Source organism: Rhopalosiphum maidis, chromosome 1, assembly GCF_003676215.2.
Source record: "Rhopalosiphum maidis isolate BTI-1 chromosome 1, ASM367621v3, whole genome shotgun sequence".
NCBI lineage: Eukaryota > Metazoa > Arthropoda > Insecta > Hemiptera > Aphididae > Rhopalosiphum > Rhopalosiphum maidis.
In genome coordinates this window covers 93,794,075-93,809,060 of record NC_040877.1, presented here as the reverse complement: position 1 = coordinate 93,809,060, position 14,986 = coordinate 93,794,075, and the positions used below count along the sequence as shown (strand labels likewise).

Here is a 14,986-nt window from a genome sequence, read left to right as displayed (position 1 = left end):
TTCAATTATTTTCTACAAATAAACTAAGTCTAATTTATTTTACCTAATAAAATTAAAATTAAATATTTCAGTGTGTAATTATATAAAATAAATACTTCCATATTATCTATTGAAAATTAAACATGTTTCTTATTTTATCTATTTTATTTAAAAAAAAGTCGTAAATTTTATTAAGGGCGCCATGAGCAAACTTCAGTTCTAAAAGGGCGCCACGAGTATGAAAAGTTTGGGAACCTCTGCACTATGACATTGTCCTAATAAAACATTTAATAGATATCTATTATATGGCTCTTTTATACAGTCAAGTACCTATCAAAGTGATACTTCCATTTTTATGCATGATTATTAACTTTACTTTTAACTTTGTTATGTAATCACGATGCTAATGTAGCCATATCGATAGTGTGCTACAAATATATTCAACATATTAAAACTAATAATTAAGTTAAGTTTATATAACTAGGTATAAAATACCAATTTTTACTATTCAAACAAAGATTTAAAACTGTGAATGCTAAAAATTGTTAAGAAAAAAAAGTTTATGCATTTCAGGAGATTTCAAAAAATACAAATAATACTATACATTTATACATTAAAAACCTTAAAATATACATCTCATGTTCTCTTAGAATAATAAAAAATATGTTCTAATTCAAAATACTGCACACTGATTCTTCGATAAATTTAAAACCATTTTATTTTGATTAAAATTTAAAATTTGGTCATAGACATCAACATGAAGCAACTTAAGTATGATGTAAAGAAATTGGTTAATGATATTTTTTTATTATAAAACATAATTTAGATAAACAAAATTATCTTTTCCAATTATGAACCATTTATATGGGAAAAATTGGCTGACCAAGTAAACAAATAAACCGTTAAAAGCAATCTTTATTTTAGAATTATATTAAAAAAATTAAAAATTACTTTTGTATTATATTTTTTATAAATCTTTCCTAAATATGTAAATCATATCTTCTAATATGATGTAACTATAAAATGCACCATCAACTTTTTTCCGCGCATTCTCTGCTAAACAAATCTTTACTTACCCTTGTCACTGCATATGTTTACGAAAAATAAAAATGTATGCAGGCCGGATAAATATTGAATTTTAATAATTAACATGTTTGCTTATTTTACTTACTTGAAATATTTCATAGAATTTTATATAAGATTATGAATATTTGTTTGTGTATTATTATTATTATATATAGTATTATTTTATTATGTTTCAGATTCTGAAAACTTTGTATTTTTGAAAATTAATAAAAGCTGTGTTTAGTTAAATTAATAATGTAAATAATTTGATCATTTTATGAAATTTAATATTAATTAATAAACCAAAATAAATTTGTAAATTTAAATGTTTTTAATTATTTAATTGGTTCTCTCGAGCTTTATAGAAAGACATCTTAAAATAATTTTTATTTTAGTCAAAGGCTGGTGGTTATATTTCTGATTTTATAGTGTAGAGTAATTGTTTATAAGAATGCTAAATTGACCGGAACACGTTAGAATAGAGTTCTGGTTGATAATATTGGTTTTTGCATCAGTTCCAATTTATTAAATTAGGTAATTCATACTCAGAATTACCTTTAATTATTGATTTCTAATAAGGCAGAATTAATATGCAATAAACTTATAATTAATTTCTAAAGAATTATCTTGTTTTAGAAATTATAAATTGATTAAAACTAAGATTTCAAAATAGAAATTCACCACTAATAGAACAATTTTTTTTTTTCATGATCATACAATTTTTATTATTATTATAATTATAAAAATTACTTATATAATACAAATTTCTGAAAATCAAATATTTTAATTTATTTGAACTACCTCCCATTAATCCTAATTTTATTGCTATACATTCACTTCATCTTCTTTATTTAATAGATGAAATTAAATGTTCAATTTTAACAATTAATATTTTTGGTTAATATTGAATTTGAGTCTTATTTAATAAATTAATTAAATAATACAATTATTTTTTTTTTTTTCAGTAACATTACAGTAGATGTGGTTGACATTCAAAATAAAAGAACTATTGATTTTTGTGATGGTAAACAATATGAAATAAATTTAAAAAGAACGAGATACAATTTGACTCGTAAACTTATACCAGATAAAATTGTCGGAATAACTAGAATGAACGAAAAATTAATGTTTGTAATAAAATGGAAAAATTCAAACGACGATAAGGTAGATATGATTGAGGCCAAGGTGATTTATGAAAAATGGCCAAACTTAGCGTTGGAATACTATCATGCCCGGCTACACTATACGTCACCTAGTGGCGAGAAACGGTTGATGAAATAAACCTAAGGTAAATCTGGAACCATATAATTACTTAAGTATTTAAATTTGTATACATAAATGTTTTGTATGAACTTATTTATAATTGTATATATAATTTTATCTTACCTATTGTCTTGGTCAATCACTATGACATTGTCCTAATAAAACATTTAATAGATATCTATTATACGGCTCTATAATTCAGTCAAGTACCTATCAAATACTTCCATTTCTATGCATGATTATTACTTTATTTTTTAACATTGTTATGTAATCGCGATGCTAATTTAATGCAGTTATACCGATAATGTGCTAAAAATACTATGATGCATTCAACACATTAAAACTTATAATTAGGTTAAGTAAATATAACTAGATATATAATACCAATTTTTACTATTCAAACAAAGATTTAAAACTGTGAATGCTAAAAATTGTTAAGAAAAAAAAGTTTATGCATTTCAAGAGATTTCAAAAAATACAAATAATACTATACATTTATACATTAAAAACCTTAAAATATACATCTCATGTTCTCTTAGAATAATAAAAAATATGTTCTAATTCAAAATACTGCACACTGATTCTTAGATAAATTTAAAACCATTTTATTTTGATTAAAATTTAAAATTTGGTCATAGACATCAACTTGAGGCAACTTAAGTACTTAACATATTTTAGATTATTTTACTTACTTTAAATATTTCATAGAATTTGTATAAGATTATGAATATTTGTTTGTGTATTATTGTAATTATATATTGTATTATTTTATTATGTTTCAGATCTTGAAAATTTTGTATTTTTAAAAATTAATAAAAGCTGTATATAGTTAATTTAATAATGTAAATAGTTTGATAATTTTATGAAATTTAATATTAATTAATAAACTAAAATAAATTTGTAAATTTAAATGTTTTTAATTATTTAATTGGTTCTCTTGAGCTTTATAGAAAGACATCTTGAAATAATTTTTATTTTAGTCAAAGGCTGGTGGTTATATTTCTGATTTTATAGTGTAGAGTAATTGTTTATAAGAATGCTAAATTGACCGGAACATGTTAGAATAGAGTTCTGGTTCATAATATTGGTTTTTGCATCAGTTCCAATTTATTAAATTAGAATTTAAGTGTTTTGTACTGGAAATGTATTAAGTAAATATTGAAAAAATAAATAAAATTACTACTGGGTAAGATGTTTTCAACAGTATCACTATCAAAGTGATAAAAATTATTTATTATTATTTTTTTAAAAAAAAAACTGCATGTAGATACATTGGGCATGTACATGTCTTATGGCTTCTGACTAATTGACATGAAGTACCCTACAGGTAGTTCATACCGTCATGGCAATAATCTCCGTGTCACACTAAGTTATAGTTGTAGGTATTAGGTACATAATATTCTTGTGATACATATACACATTGTCATAAATCTACAGGTGGTTAATGAATTAAACTGATAACCACAGTCTATATCAATAGCATGTTCTGAATACTCTGTCTATATATATATATATATATCAAATAATTTTGATTGTAAGAGGTGACAATGTCCAAATAAAAATTATACTATATTTAATGTCATACCTACTAAATGTTATTATCCAAATTATTTTTTAAAGATAATCATTAAATCCATTGTCTATTAAAAATTAAATAACATATTCTCTTAATAAAAAATAACTATTTTTATATTGTGGTCAGCATTCATTCAGCAACATTAATCCTCAGGTTAATATGTACATTTCATATGATACATATTTTATGGCTACAGACTAATTACGAATAGAACTAGGTGCTTACATAATATTATTGTGATACAGATACAAACCATCATAAATCTACAGGTGGTTCATACCGTTATGGTAACGCTTTCCGTGTTGCAATTTATAGAACGACCACAGCTTTAACACATACATACATGTCAAAATAAAATTTCCCAAAACGCAATTATCTATGCAACAATTAAACTCGTAACTGCAGTCACTATCAATAGTGTATTCTGAAAAATCTGTCTATGAATTATCTATGTGTCGAATAATTTTGATTGTAAGGGATGATTATGTCCAAAAAAAAAAAAATTGTATTAAATTCATAGTACCTACATAGTGTATGATTCATATAATTTTCTATTTCAAGCACTGTATTTAACTTATTTTGGTATGTATTTAAAACAAAACAATTCATCTATTTGGATTGTGTGTTGCATTACCAATCATTATTAATATTTATCATATATTTTTTACTGACAGAATTTACAGTTAAAAATTGAAAGCTGACAATAATTATTGTAATTACTTTTGATATCATTATGCAATTATGTTATTTTTTTATTTGTTCTTATAAAATATGATGTACCTATATACTATTATACAAAATTCTACATTCAATATTAATCATAGAACTACAATATAAGTAATGCATATTGCATAATTCACTAGGTTCACTAAATTCATAATCTTTCTAGATTTCTCAAAACAATGGAAAGTGCTGTAACTATCAGTAAAAACTTGCATTTATTTATTATGATTTGTTGTTCATTTGTAAATAACTAAAAATTATAGTTGGGATTATGTAAGTTTCAGCTTGCAAAGAGATTTTTAGTTTTTAATATAATTTGAGTAAAATTATTAGATTTTATAATATCAAACTATATATCACTAACAGTAACATTAATTAATTTTCCAGTCATTAATATCGATCGTCATCATCCACTATTAGAAATACATTTTTCGATTGGAATAGTAATAAGTATGGTTTATTGAATAATGAAATTAAATACAATTTGGTTAAAACAGACTATTTAAGTATAATAAATGTCCTTGGAAATATTCAGTGGACGGAATTATTTAAAAATAATGAAATAGATACTAACACTGAATTTTTCTACAATATTTTACACTTCCTTGTTAAAAAATTTACCCCTACATATCTTAGTTATAAATCATCTTATCCATCATAGTTTAGTAATAAATTAAAACATCTCATATCACTTAAAAAAAACACTATAAGCAATCTCATTCAGCTAAAGATTACTTTAAATTCACTACTCTAAGAACTCAATGTAAATCAGTAAGAGCCAAAAATTATCCAGATTATTTACATAATATTCAAAATTCTATAAAATATAATCTAAAAATCTTTTGGAAATTTTTCAATGATAAAAAACACCTTTCCAAATATAATGCATCTTGATAATGTACAAATTGATAATAACCAAAATATGATCAATTTATTTGCGAGGTATTTTTCAGATGTATATACTCAACCTCTCCACAAAACTCTTACAAACTTCAAACCACTTGATTCATTTATTCCTCTTTGTAACATTAATATTACCCTCTCCAATATTTTCAAAGAACTTCATATTTTAAATTTAAATCTTCAATGTGGTCCGGATAATATTTCCCCAAAATTTTTATATAATTGTCGTTTCATATTAACATACCCCTTGCATTTTCTGTTTAACAAATTCCTTGAATCAGGCACATTTTCCTCTGTTTGGAAAACAGTACACATCTCTCCAATTTATAAAAAGGGTGATCGTTCTTGTATTTCAAACTATTGTCCAATATCAAAAATTTCAATTATTCCAAAAATATTTAGTAAAATCATTAATGATAAATTTACTCCTTTAATAAGTAATGTAATTATTAATGAACAACATGGCTTTAGAATTAAACGATCATCAACTGTAACTAACTTAGCAATTTTCAAACAACACATTTTTGATTCTTTTTCCTCTAACGCTCAAACAGATGTGATGTATACTGATTTTGAAAAGTTTTTCGACAAAGTAAACCATAACCTACTAATTGCTAAGCTAAAAAATTATGGTATAAATAACCCTCTATTATCTTGGTTTAATTGTTTTTTAAGAAATAGATTTTAAATAGTAAAATATGGCAACTTGTACTCAGATCCAATTTCAGTCATTTCAGGTGTCCCTCAAGGCGACCATCTATCACCTACTTTATTTATTATCTTTATAAATGATATATCCTTGGCAATACAAAATTTGAATTTACTATTATTTGTCGATGACGCTAAAATTTACAAAACTATAAAGTCTAAATCAGATACTATGCTGTTACAATCTGATTTAAATTGTTTTCAAAATTGGTGTATTCAAAATGAAATGCAAATAAATATTAATAAATGTGCTATAATTTTATTTTCTTATAAAAAAACTAATATACTCTATGATTATACTTTTATTTAATTCTGCTATCAAACGTGTATTTATTATTAATGATTTAGGCATTTATTTTGACGTGAAATTAAATTTCAATTACCTATCATATTGATAAAATAAAAAATAAAGCAATAGCAAAATTAAGTTTTTTAAAACGTACCTGTTCTGAATTTAGTAGAGCTCATGCTCTAATAAACGTTTATAATGTTTTAGTGCATTCCAATCTGGAATATGCTTCCTTTATTTGGTCTCCTATTAACATTACTCCTATACAACACCTGGAATCAATACAAAACACTTTTCTTCGTTTCATTTCTTATAAATGTAAGGTCCAGAGACCTTCTCATTTATATTAAATGATGAATTATTTTAAATTATTGATGACTTGAAATTACTTGTCAATGTCTCTAAATTATGTAATGTGTTTTTATCAATATGGTTGAACATTTTAAATATTTATTTAAGAATAGGCTGTTAAATTTTATTGATACACCAAATTATTGTCAAATTATTTTTATATATTATTTTGAAATGTATATTATTAATTATTATGGTATATTTATATATTAAAATTATACCGCTGTTTTTAGTTTTTAATTTTAATTTAGTATACTAATGTGTAACATACGTTTTGCTGCTGTAAATTTTTTTTTTTTTGTAAATGGAGTTTACTCCGTATGGAATAAATAAATAAATAAATAAATAAATATAAATATAGTATACTCAATTATTTATGCATACCAACAAATAAGTTCAAAATAAATTTTGTTTTGGCTCATTGGCAATAGCCTGCAAATTTACCAGTTTTTTTAAACGAAGCTTTTCAGCTCAGCCCTTTGGTTTTCTTTCCATAATGTATAATTGTATTGTGTAATATTAACTATTAAATCATAACTGTATTTAATTCTACATAAAGCAAACACATTACTTCATACACGAGGTTAGGTACACTACACTACGGCGAACACAGAAATTAGAGTCAGTAATACAATATATACAATCATACTGTCATTTTATCATGGCTCGATATTAATATTGTAGGTAATAGATATTTTAGGAATAGGTTTACCGGTATTCTCTGGCGGTGGTCGACCGCTGATAGCACAATAACATAAATATTATATACAGACTATAATTATATTATACTCCGTTTCGCGAGTGGAGGTAAACGAGTCGCACTTCCATCTTATCTACCGCCGTCAATAGCACGGAGGCCAAATTTCTTCCACTGTTAGTGCCGAGTCCGACTTTTGGAAATTCGCGGTTATCAGTCACGTTAAAAATTAGAGTATTTTGCCACTACACACCTTATTCCACACATCAAAATATTTTAAAATAATAAACATAGACCTAGTGCACAATGCACATGCCACCATATAACATCGTTGCATAAATGCATAATTATTTTTTATATTTATTAATAATTAGCTATAATAAATACAATTTAAAACAATTTTCTATAAAAGTCCTTGATACCTATATGGCTAAATATTTTATAATTAAAAACAAAATACCTTGAGTTGATATACTTATTATAATATGCTAAAAAGCCACTTTCTACTAAAACCGTTACGTCATCGCCGTATTCCGCCCTTGGATTACGCGTATCCGAGCATTCCGAGCTCTCGCGCTCATCGTCGTGCCGCACACGTCCCGTGTCCGAAATTTATTATTTGTATTTTGTTCCGACTTTTGCGTTAAGCATATAGCCCTTTCGCTTCGTGCCATCGCCCGTCCGAATTCTCGCAGTGCGACCGAAGCCGTTCGCGACAAGTGCAAGTGTAAGAAGTGACAATGTCTAAATAAAAGTTATACTATATTTAATGTTATACCTACTAAATGTTATTATCCAAATTATTTTTTAAAGATAATCATTGAGTCCATTATCTTTTAAAAATAAAATAATATGTTCTTTTATTAAAAAATAACTATCTTTATATTGAGATCAGCATTCATTCAGCAATATTAATCCACTCATGTTTCCTCACAACTAGATATTAGGTATAGCAATCTTTACTCAAATCTCAATTACCTATAACTTATTTTTTAGATTATTACCTTAACCCTTTATAGGGCAGAACAAAAAAATCGTCAGATTATTCTAAAAATTGGTGTACATGCACTATGGAGTACACTGATTTTGGGAAAAATATTGGAAATTTTTTTATTTGTTTTGCATGGTTGGAAAAGCGGTGGGAAAATAGTTTCCCTTTGCCCCTTTACGACCATGGGATTTACTGAACGGGCAATGGTAATATATTTCCCACTTATGCGGTTACTTAGATAAATATATAAGACTCATTCAAACTAATATAAATATTAAAAAAAAGTAAATAATATTATGTTATTAAAATCAAACAATATATTTCTGATAAAACAAAACATTACAAACCTCGTTTAAAAAATAATATAATCAATTACTTGGTATAGTTTACAAATCATAATGTTATTCTTTTTATTTCTTTTTATAAATGTAAGAAAAAAAATTGATAAAAAATAAATAATAAATATACATCCTTTCAATAAAATCAACCAATAAATTTCTAATGAAATAAAATTAAAAAACAAACCTTATTTAAAAAAAAACATTATCAATTACTTTGCACCTATAGTTCATAAATCACCATATTATCACAGTATTTTAATTTCTTTATAAAAATGTAAGAAAAAAAATTTGGTTTAAAATAATAATTATGTACAATATTAATAATAAAACAATACACTTCTGAAATTTTCCATATAAATAATGAAAAGTAATAAAATATAATCAGTTCTAGGTAGGTTTGTGATAGGGTTCAAAACATTGTTTGCATAGTGTTATTTCACATGTAGAACAAATCATATTTGATCTTTTTTCTTTAGCTTTCGTGCTACACATTTTACATCTTCTATACTTATCAATGAACTTTGGCATATGATCAACACCTGTAAAATTATGATTGATGGAAAGTTTTTGTTTTTTTTTACTTCTTTGTTCGTGGGGTGAAGATGTACACTTTTTTCTGCATGAAAAATTTCCAATAAGTTCATCTGTTAGTCTTGATCTAAACTCTAAATGTGTAATGTATTTTTTTTTATTCTTATTGCAACTTTCTTTATATAAAATATAAGAATTAACAATAGCAGTATCAACCATATAATAAAAAAGTTTTATCCACCACTTCCTCGACTTCTGGGAAATTGAATATGGAGACATATATTGATCAAATTTGTCAACTCCTCCCATGTATTTATTATAATCTGATATTCTAGTAGGGCACTTTACTTGAATCCTTTCCCCTTTACCATTTTTTCTCAGTACTGTAGATGTATCTGAAGAGTTATGCATATTGCTAACAAGTGTCACTGGTTTACTTCCTCTATCCTTCCATCGCATAATACCAATATCTTCACTTTGTGCATATTCAATGTCACCAGAATTATATTTGCCATCAGTTTTCATAAGGTGTTTTGGATAATACTTTTTGTTTACTCTAAATGTCCCACATGCAAATATACCATCACACAAAAGTTTAAAAATTAGAGGTATACTTGTAAAAAAATTATCAAAAAAAACACAATAAAATAAGTTTTTCAATTTTTTGGTCAAGTATAACACAACATTTTCTCCTAGTCCATACTCAGGTATTCCATTTGATTTTTTTCCAGTGTATATGTCGAGATTCAGTAAAAAACCACTATAAGAATCAGCCAATGCCCATATTTTAAAACCCCTTTTAATAGGTTTCATGGGCATATATTGTTTCATAGTGGAACGACCCTTATATGCTACCATACTTTCATCAACTGCCAAGTACCTTGATGGACGATATACAGATTGATAAATATCTTTCAAGTGTGTTATCATAGGACGAATTTTATACAACTTATCAAATTCCAAAGAATTTCTTGATGGCATTTGGGAATTATCATTAAGATGAAGTAACCGTAGAATTTTCAAAAACCTTTTTACAGGCATGATTTTGGCCACACGTTCGCAGAAAAAATTAGGATCATTTGACCAATATAACCTGATGCTAGGTAGGCTATGGTAACCCATAAAAATCAATATTCCAATAAATGCTTTTATTTCTTCAATGCTTGTGTTGATATCAACACTTTTTTGTTGAGCATATAAATTTGTTTGTTGAACAATTGTTTGAAGTATAGAACCAATCATCAATTAAAATATGTCTATAGGTGGCATTTTATAAATGTTTTTGTCTACTGGACCTTGTTCTTCTCTAAATCTAACTTTTTTAAATTTTTTTGGAGACTGTCCTGATTTTACAAAATTAAATTCACCACTTATATTTGGATTTGAAACATTGTCAACTTCTACATTTATGAGTTCGTTTTCAAGATAATCATTATTTAGAAATATATTTATATCAATAGGTAAGTCATCAATATTAACTTCATCCAAATCTACAAACAGTTGCTGTTGCTGAGTTGGTACATAATCTTTATCTTTATCAATGTCATCCATTTCCTCATCTGAGCTGGACATAATATCTTTTAGCAACTCCAAATCATTATGTATATCTGACAAAATAAAATTATCTATCAATATATTTTACCAATAGCTATAATATTTAATCAGAATACTTCTCTATATAATTAAATTCAATTAATAGTAATTTTATTTATATATAACTATTGGTACTATATTAATATTTTTATCATAGTTTTATTTTTACATTACAATAAATATTAGTTATTGCAGTGTTGTTTATAAGAACATATTTTGTAAGTTTACATAAATATAGGTAGGTACAAATTTATTTTAGTAAATACCTATATAGGTACCCACAAATAGTGTATGAATAAAATGTTATAAAATAATAAATAATAAAATTCAGAACCTAGGTACACATAATATACTAAATTGTATAATACAATATTTTTGTGCCAAATCATTTTCACTTTTTATAACATATAAAACAAATGCATATAAAAATCTAATTCAAAATATCGAATAATTATAAATTAAAATTTACTTTGAGAAGTAGAAGGAATGTTACTATTTGTTTGTTCGATATTTTCTACATTAGGCACATGCACTTCAGTTTCAGTCATACTAGAACCTGCAAGCACAAAAAATTTCTAATTAAATATTATAAGAAATTAAAAAAAATATTATTAGTTTTATTTACCTGATGATCTGGTAGATAAATGCCAAACTTGTTTATTTAGAGAGTTATTTACATTGGTGGTATAGTCTTCTGCATCAGAATCTCCACCGTCTTCCGAATCGAATGCCATATCATCGGTAATAGCATTCAACTCTTCTAGAATCTCATATTCTGATAACATCTAAGCAAAAAATTGATAATTATTCATAAATATTTTGTAAGTGGGTCATTTTTGGCCCCGAAAGTGTATATTTACCGAAAGAGTATGAAATAATGATTCAGAATGTACTTACTTCAAGATTTTTATTGAAGTTCAAGAGTATTTTTTTTAAGTTCAAAATCACAACCACATATTTGAAAATAATATTCAATTATTTTTATAAATTGATAACACAGAAAATACATTTCAAATGAATTGTAAGATAACACAGAAAAACGCGCTAAAATGTTATCTTTAAATTAATACCACCAAAGACTTTATAAGTTAAACTGTTTATTTATCAAAATTAAAACAAATAACAATTTTGATAGAATATTTATTAGAGGGAAAAAACGTGTATCGCCGGTGGGCAATGGGATGATAATTTCCCACTTTGATCGTTTTTGATTTATTTCTCTTATTTGAAATGTTATCAAATACATGTAATTGATACTGTTGTATGTAGAAAAAAATAACGGTTTTTTTCAAACAAGTGGGAAAAATATTACCTCTGGCCACACGGTGCTAGAATTTTTTTTCTTGGGTGGGAAATATATATCCCCTTGCCCTATAAAGGGTTAAATATATGATACTCAATAAACTATAGGTTATCTATCTATCTATCTATCTATATATATATATTAATAAATTAATTTTCACTAATACCATAAATTATTTTACTCTAGTTGTAACGCCCCTAGCTCATCATATCACAATCATATACTACAATTATCGGATATAGTCGAGAACCATTTACTTAATTGCATCAAACGCCAAACAAAGATTTTTATTTATTTATTTGTGTTTATATATTTATGTTACACATTCATACGGGCATCTGTTTTTATGATATTATCATAATAGCTATTACCTAGTTAAAATTTAAAAAATACAATACTCGTAAAATTAATAAAAATGCTGTAGACAGCCTAGAATGAATTACGATAGATACAATTAATAAACAAATATGAAGTAAGTAATGACTGCAGATACAATTAATACATATATGGGTTTAATTAATAATAAAAAAACTATATAATATAATAATGTATATGTATATAAAATTATTTTGAGGATTAAAAAAAAAAGTATTAAAATATTTATTGCATTAAATTTTCTTTGATTAAGGCTGGTAAGAGATTTTCTAAATAAAACGTTTTAATTTTGGTCTCCATGTTATTTTTCCAAAAATCATCGTCTCGTTTTATTTTTTCATACATCAAACCTGTAATGATTAGTTTTTTTTAGTACATATATTTTAAATAAATATATAATTTTAATAATTTGTGTTTACCTTTTGGGGTCCATACACAAAAATAGCAATAAGTCTTTTGACTGATGTGCAGTTGACCCTGAACTTGATAATAATAATTATCGTTGCGTTTTAAGTACAATGTCCCGTCCTTAATTGAGCAATATTTAATTTTTTTACTTTGTATAGCATCTTCTGGTGCAAGTTCTTTGGCACTAGCTGGACATTTAATTTCTACTAGCGATTCACCGTCTAGTATTCCGTCAGGGGAGGCGGCTATAAATGGTATATTTTTGTCAACAACTAAACCAGCAGATTGTATTTTTGTCTTTAGAAGGTCTTCTAGCTGTTCTTTAGCGATTACTTCATTGGCAATTCCATACCTAGTGGCGGCATTTCCAGTGAATGTGCCAAATAAAATATCGTTCACAGTTTTAGCACGTGACGTTTTATCACGCATTTTACAAACTTTCCCGAAAATAGATGCTGTAAGTCTGACAATAATTTAGATATTCCATTAATTATTGTAAATTATAACTCATACAACTAAAATTCATAAATAAAACTAAATAAATAATAGGTAGGTACTAACCGTTTTTTCCTTTCAATACACCATTCTTCACACTGGTGTTGCCTTCTTGTTCTCATTTCCAATATTTTTATTTGACTCTCAGATAATGATAATTTATCCAAGTAATCACGCTTATATACTTCAATTTGATTTTCAGTTAAATCTAAGAACGGGTCGTGTAATACATTTCCGTAATTTTCATCTGGTCCAGTATTGGTCAGTGGTTTGGCAGCAGTTTTTGTGCGTTCAGATGTTTTAAAAAGGCATCGACGTCGGCTATGATTTTCAATTCTTTTCGTACTTTTTTTAATGTATTGTTTAGTATACATACCAGGGCTTTTATCGGTTATTTGTTTATTAAAAGAAGATAGACGATTAGCTCCTTCGTTATAAGCTGTAACTGCCGCATTGCATCGAAGCTCATAAGAACCTATAAACAGTTTATGTTAAATTTAAAAAGTGAATAATCGATAAAGTGAATAGGTACTAGCTTTATTATATTATAGTTATAGTGTATTATTAAATTATAATTATATATTATATAAATTATATATTTATTTATTTAAAATTAAAATTTAATTAATTTAATTTTTTTTAATTTTTTTTTTTTTTAAATAAAAATATTAATTTAATATTATAATGTATGTAGGTATACAAAAATTAAAATGTCACCTTTGTGAGAAAAGTTAATCCGTTTTCCTCCGATAAATTTGGCCAAGATTGAGTTATACAGTTCTGCCGCGTTATTATTAAAATTATACATAAGACTTTCCGTGTGGTAAGTCAGTAAATTTCTAGCACGTACAATATCATCCCATAGTTCGAATCGCTTTAGTTCATCGACAAGATTATCTTCACCTATAAATTTAAAAAATATATTATACTATTACTATATACATATAAATACATAAATTACTCAATATACATTTATAAATTATATTTAGTGATATTACCTTCTTTTGTGCCCTGGCAGAAGTACTGTCTACAGTTGGTATGATCTCCAAACACATGGTTGGGCCCATTTACTAAATCTGATTTTAGAACCATTAATCGGGTTTCATATGGTATATTTGTTTGAAGTTGTCGATTATATTTTACAGCTTCGGTGACAGCGTATCATAATCGTAACAGACGAGTTTGAATAATTTTTCTAAGATAACCCGGTATTGGCTCACCTTTCGAATTTTTCCGTTTGCTTGTTAAATCTCTTAATCGGTTGATGTAGTTTCGCAATAAATGGTTAGTACATTCAACTTTTTGTACAATGCAATTAGGTACATATGGCTTAGCAATGCGTAAACGTTTCATAACGCTGCTATCTCCATCACCTTTATAAAATATTACATAATA

General features: G+C 25.9%; 1 protein-coding gene across 1 annotated transcript; it reads right to left on the bottom strand.

The window, feature by feature from the left end:
- Positions 1-10,041: 10,041 nt before the first annotated feature.
- Positions 10,042-10,659, bottom strand: LOC113549332 (piggyBac transposable element-derived protein 4-like; the record flags this gene model as incomplete). Its single annotated transcript, XM_026950586.1, has 1 exon — positions 10,042-10,659. A coding segment is annotated over exon 1 (618 nt), but the record flags the coding sequence as incomplete, so codon positions are not given.
- Positions 10,660-14,986: the final 4,327 nt, after the last annotated feature.